Here is a 5,512-nt window from a genome sequence, read left to right on the forward strand (position 1 = left end):
AGACCATGTCCTAGGAAGAGTCCTGGAGTTGAGCCAATACAACAGAGGGAATAGGCCATGCCCTAGCGGTGTAAGCCCCAGAAATGAGTCCATATACCAGAGGAAGATGGCCATTGTCCCAGATGTGCGAGTCCTGGAGTTGAGCCCATACACCAGAGGGAGTAGGCCATGTCCTAGCAGTGTAAGTCCTGGAAATGAGTCCATATACCAGAGGAAGATGGCCATTGTCCCAGATGTGCGAGTCCTGGAGTTGAGCCCATACACCAGAGGGAGAAGGCCATGTACTAGACCCCCAGGTCGAAGTCGTCCCTCTCGTCATTGTACTCCATGACATGCCTCTTGATCTTGGACGTGTCTACCCAGGTGATGAAGTCCTCCATGTTGCGGGTGACCAGGTATGCCGGATCGGTGACCACCTCTGCCCCCACCCGGACATGGCCCTGCTCTATGTAGGTGATGGCGGTGGTGAGGTTCTGGGCCATCCGCAGCTTCACCAAGATGGTGGGCAGGCGCCTCCTGCAGAAGGCCGAGGCGGTCACCGTGTCACACAGCTGCAGGCTCATCTTGGTGGGGATCAGGCCCATGGCGTACAGCTTCTCCAGCAGCCGGCCCGTGCTCTGCGCCCTGAACGCGTCCTTCTCGTCCAGGTCCTTGATCTTGTTCGCCAGCTCCCGCACGGCCCGGCTCAGCTTGTTGTAGACGGTGTAGTCCTCCCGCCGGTCCAGGTGATACTTCCTCAGCACCCGCAGCTCCTTGTTGTTGTTATCCACCTCCCAGTTGATGAAGTCTACCTTCTTCAGGAGCTTCTGCTCGTGGTACTTCAGCTTCCGCACCATGGTGCTGGTGGACGGTACACTACACAGCACACGTGTGAGGAGAACAGCTAATACTTCCGCTCTCTATCCCATAATCCTCTGCCCTTCGCGTTCCGAGCTTCACCACTAGAGAGCGCAGAGCTAGAAAAGAATCGTCTCCTGCACATATACAGCTACAGCTTGGCGGCGCCATTTTTATGGAGACCAGATTTTCCTCATGTTCTTCGGAGCCTGACCCTGGAAAATGGCGCCTAAAGGAGAGACTAAAATAACAGGGAGTGCGAGCTCTTGTGGTTGTTCGGTTACTGAGGTAGGTGACGTGCTGCCTGGGTCACTTCCTAGACGAACTTTGACAGCAGAACTCGGGTTCATCGGTGCTGCACACCCGGGGAGTGATCATGACGAGCTACCCGTACGGCCAGGTGAGAGGGGCTTCATGGGGGTCTACAGGGGGTATATACAGAGCAGTGAATAACAAAGGCCTGGGCTAGTGACCGGGATTGGGGAGGTGCTATCAGACACTTTGTTTCATATATCTGACAAAAGAGAAAAATATATATAGAGAGAGAGAGAAGTGGTCTCCAAACTGTGGACCCCCAGCTGTTGCAAAACTACAACTCCCAGCATGCCCAGACAGCCAACGGCTGTCTGGGCATGCTGGGAGTTGTAGTTTTGCAACAGCCGGAGGTCCACAGTTTGAAGACCACTGATATAGAGTGATAAATCAAGTGTAACCCCTTCCTGCCCTGTGATGTAAATTTACCTTAACAAGACATGATGTACGTTTAGTCTATGAAGCCAATGGGTGCTGTCAACAGCTGGAGATCACTACTAATGAGGAACATTGGCGATCAAGCTGATGATCATGGCATCTAAAAGGTTAAAGGGGTATTCCAGTTCAAAACTTTTTTTTTATATATCAACTGGCTCCGCAAAGTTAAACAGATTTGTAAATGACTTCTATTAAAAAATCTTAATCCTTCCAATAGTTATTAGCTTCTGAAGTTGAGTTGCTTTTTTCTGTCTAACTGCTCTCTGATGACTCACGTCCCGGGAGCTGTGCAGTTCCTATGGGGATATTCTCCCATCATGCACAGCTCCCGGGACGTGACATCATCATTGAGCAGTTAGACAGAAAACTTCAGAAGCTAATAACTATTGGAAGGATTAAGATTTTTTAATCAAAGTAATTTACAAATCTGTTTAACTTTCCGGAGCCAGTTGAGATATATATATATATATATATATATATATATATATATATATATATATAAAGGTTTTGCCTGGAATACCCCTTTAAGTGACTGTGGCTGGTGGGTTCGGGGCTCTCATTGGACCCCCAAAGGGCGATCCTGTGGGGATCTGATGAGTTAAAATGGCGACCAGTGGGCTTCTTACCTCGATGCCCCTTCAGTATGCCTTGGGAAGACTATACTAGTAGCGTGCCAATCTCACTGAACATTGCTATGGCATAATGCATGGAACAGTAAAAGCAACCAAATGATTGCTTATAGTCTACCCCTTGAAAAGTATAAAATAAATAATAAAAAAGTTTTAAAAAAAAAATATGGGAAAAATCCATTCCCCTAATAAAAATGTAAATACCCCCCCCCCCTTTTTTCCATTTTACAAATGGAAAAAAAATGTGAAGAAAATAAACTTATTTGGTATTGTCTATTAAAGCTTTACTGTCATAAAAATCAACTTTTTGACATGTTGATGATACTCACTGATATTGTTATTTATTGGGCAGGGAAGCGGGTGACATTGCACTTCGCTCCTTGGCCAGCCGAGTGATCTGTCAATTTCCCTGTATAGAAGTCTATGCAGACAAATGGATACATCTCTGGCTGGCCGTAGAGTGGAGCACAATGCCGCCCGCTTGCCCGGCTAATAACTTAGTGAGTTTTAAGAGTGAGACTTGGTGTGATCAACAACTATTGACAGCAGCACATTAATACAAAATGTTTATGATGTCGCCCACCAAAACTGTGTAACAATAAAAAAGTTATATGGGTAAGAATGAGGCAATTTTGAACACACTTTTAATATTCATTTAAAAAAAAAAATAAGTATAAATTAAAACAAAAAACAATTAAAAAAAACTATATTAATTAGAAATCATTGGATATCCCATTTCCTAAAAAATAAAATAAATAAAATTGCAAAGTAAATTTTTTAAAAAATGTATCCCCTCAAATCTTTTTTGACTATGCCATATATTTTGTGGTAAAATGAACAGTGTCATTACAAAGTACAATTGGTCACACAGTATGGCCCTCACATGGCTCTGAATTATAAACAAATAAAACAGTTAGGGAGGGAATAAAAAAAAAGGAAAAATAAAAAAAAAATGGTTCCAGACCTTAAAGGGGTTATCCACCATAAGGGGATTTTAGTACATACCTGGCAGGCAGTAATGGACATGCTTAGAAAGGATCTGCGCTTGTCTTGGGGCTAAATGTCTATGTTGTGAGATTACCATAATACTGTGGCTAGCTTTTTGTGAACTGGTATTTCCTGTTTGACTTTTCTTTTTTTGACTACAAATCCCACAATTCCATTTTCCTCCCTCCCACACATCAGCCACCCCACCCATTGAAACAAAAGACCTGTGGTTTACAATCAGGGTGCCTCCAGCTGTTGCATTAGTTGCAGATTGATCCCTCCACCCATTGAAGGAGACAGGCTCCCTGTCATCAGCTGGCTAGTGAGTCAGGTCTCGGCCGCATTGAAACCTGTGAAAAATCTGAGACAGCAGTCATTTTGTATGCTGTTAAAAATAAATATTGGGGTGAAAATCACATAAGAATTGTGAGAAAACCGTCACACACAGGTACAGACACTATATTATGAACTACACTAACTTTACAGCCCCTGTAGTATGGTCAAATAAAAAAAAATTCCTGGAATACCCCTTTAAGGCCAAATAGGCTGTGTCATTAAGGGGTTAAAGGTATAGAGCTCATTGCCAATCATTGACATTGGCAAATGTATCTGTTTGGGGTAAAAACCTCCCATTGGTCCTTTCAATGATAGAAGTGTGATAACGAGGAAGAGTCACACTTGGATCATCCCCAGCCAGCTGATACATCCTGGTATCTTACTGAAATTATGGAGTAGGACCGCCCACATGACTACTTAGCCCAGAGATTTCCATCCTGGAACTTTTCCCATAAAACTACATATTAAAGGAGTATTCCAGGAAAAAAAACTTTATTTTTTATATCAACTGGCTCCAGAAAGTTAAACAGATTTGTAAATTACTATTAAAAAATCTTAATTGTTCCAATAATTATCAGCTGCTGAAGTTGAGTTGTTCCTTTCTGTCTGGCAACAGTGCTCTCTGCTGACATCTCTGCTTGTCTCGGGAACTGCACAGAGTAGAAGAGGTTTGCTATGGGGATTTGCTTCTACTCTGGACAGTTTCCAAGACAGGTGTCAAAAGAGATCAGAGAGACAGAAAAGAACAACTCAACTTCAGCAGCTCATAAGTACTGAAAGGATTAAGATTTTTAATAGAAGTAATTTACAAATCTGTTTAACTCAAAAAAGAAAGTTTTTTTCCTGGATAACCCCTTTAATCTGCTCAGCTCCTCCTATTCTATAACATGATCCCTGCGGCTTGGACTGTATTATCAGTGTGACAGGTTCTCTTTAAATGATGCAACACATTTACAAAATGACCAGACTTTTATGTCTATGAATAATTCTATATGTAAGGTGCAAAACAGATCTAAAGTAAATGTACATATTTTAAGGATATATGGAGGATAAGAAAAGTAATGCCCCTTTTCCCAGAAGGAGCGCCACATTTGTTCAAAGGTTGCGAATGTGTTTTCATTGTAACACCATTTACTTCAATGCCAGACACAACCCAATGACAGGAGGCCTGTCGTATAATTCCAATCCAGTATATAACTATACAAGTATACATTAAAGGGGTACTCCACTAGGAAACATTTTTTTTTCAATCAACCGGTGCCAGAAAGTTGAACAGATTAGCAAATTACTTCTATTTAAAAATCTTAACCCTTCCAGTACTTATCAGCTGCTGTATAATACAGAGGAAGTTCTTTTCTTTTTGGATTTCTTTTCTGTCCGACCACAGTGCTCTCTGCTGACACCTCTGTCCATTTTAGGAACTGTCCAGAGCAGGAGCAAATCCCCATAGCAAACATATGCTGCTCTGGACAGTTCATGACATGGACAGAGGTGTCAGCGGAGAGCACTGTGGTCAGACAGAAAGGAAATTCAAAAAGAAGAGAACTTCCTCTGGAACATATAGCAGCTGATAAGTACTGGCAGGATTAAGATTTTTAAATAGAAGTAATTTACAAATCTGTTTAACTTTCTGGCACCAGTTGATTAAAAAATATATATATTTTTTTTTCCAGGAGAGTACCCCTTTAACAAGACTGCTTGACTCTTTAGCCCATAAATGCAATGGGAGATTTCAGTTTTCTTTAGTATACATAGCAGTCTATCAATATTTTTTTGTTTGGGACAAGTGCAGGGACGGTGGATTGCATAGAGCACCTAACAGAATACAGGGCCTCATCTATAATCCATACAATGAAGATAATACTCATGGGCCGACATTTATCATTGTCTTTAGATAGATTTTTGTGTCTACAAAAGGCGCAAAAAAGGTGCAAGCAGGGTTTATTTGCGCCTTTTTTGCACCTTTTGGTTTA

General features: G+C 42.2%; 2 protein-coding genes across 3 annotated transcripts in view; one reads left to right on the plus strand and one right to left on the minus strand.

Moving 5' to 3' along the window:
• Positions 1-231: 231 nt before the first annotated feature.
• LOC130356003 (U3 small nucleolar ribonucleoprotein protein IMP3-like) lies at positions 232-836 on the minus strand. The gene has a single exon (XM_056556978.1). It carries the CDS (start codon positions 834-836, stop codon positions 285-287), a length of 552 nt encoding a protein of 183 aa, XP_056412953.1. The 3' UTR covers positions 232-284.
• An 81-nt stretch (positions 837-917) lies between these two features.
• Positions 918-5,512, plus strand: part of PEF1 (penta-EF-hand domain containing 1) — a 30,218-nt gene continuing 25,623 nt past the window's right edge. Inside the window, exon 1 of one of the 2 annotated variants that reach the window (XM_056556976.1) lies at positions 918-1,125. In XM_056556976.1, the coding sequence (XP_056412951.1) occupies positions 1,060-1,125 (66 nt within the window). In that variant the 5' untranslated portion in view covers positions 918-1,059. Of the gene's footprint in view, positions 1,238-5,512 lie in introns of both variants that reach the window. The other variant, XM_056556977.1, reaches the window with a different exon arrangement.

The sequence above is a fragment of the Hyla sarda genome, chromosome 2 (genome assembly GCF_029499605.1).
Source record: "Hyla sarda isolate aHylSar1 chromosome 2, aHylSar1.hap1, whole genome shotgun sequence".
Classification (NCBI taxonomy): domain Eukaryota; kingdom Metazoa; phylum Chordata; class Amphibia; order Anura; family Hylidae; genus Hyla; species Hyla sarda.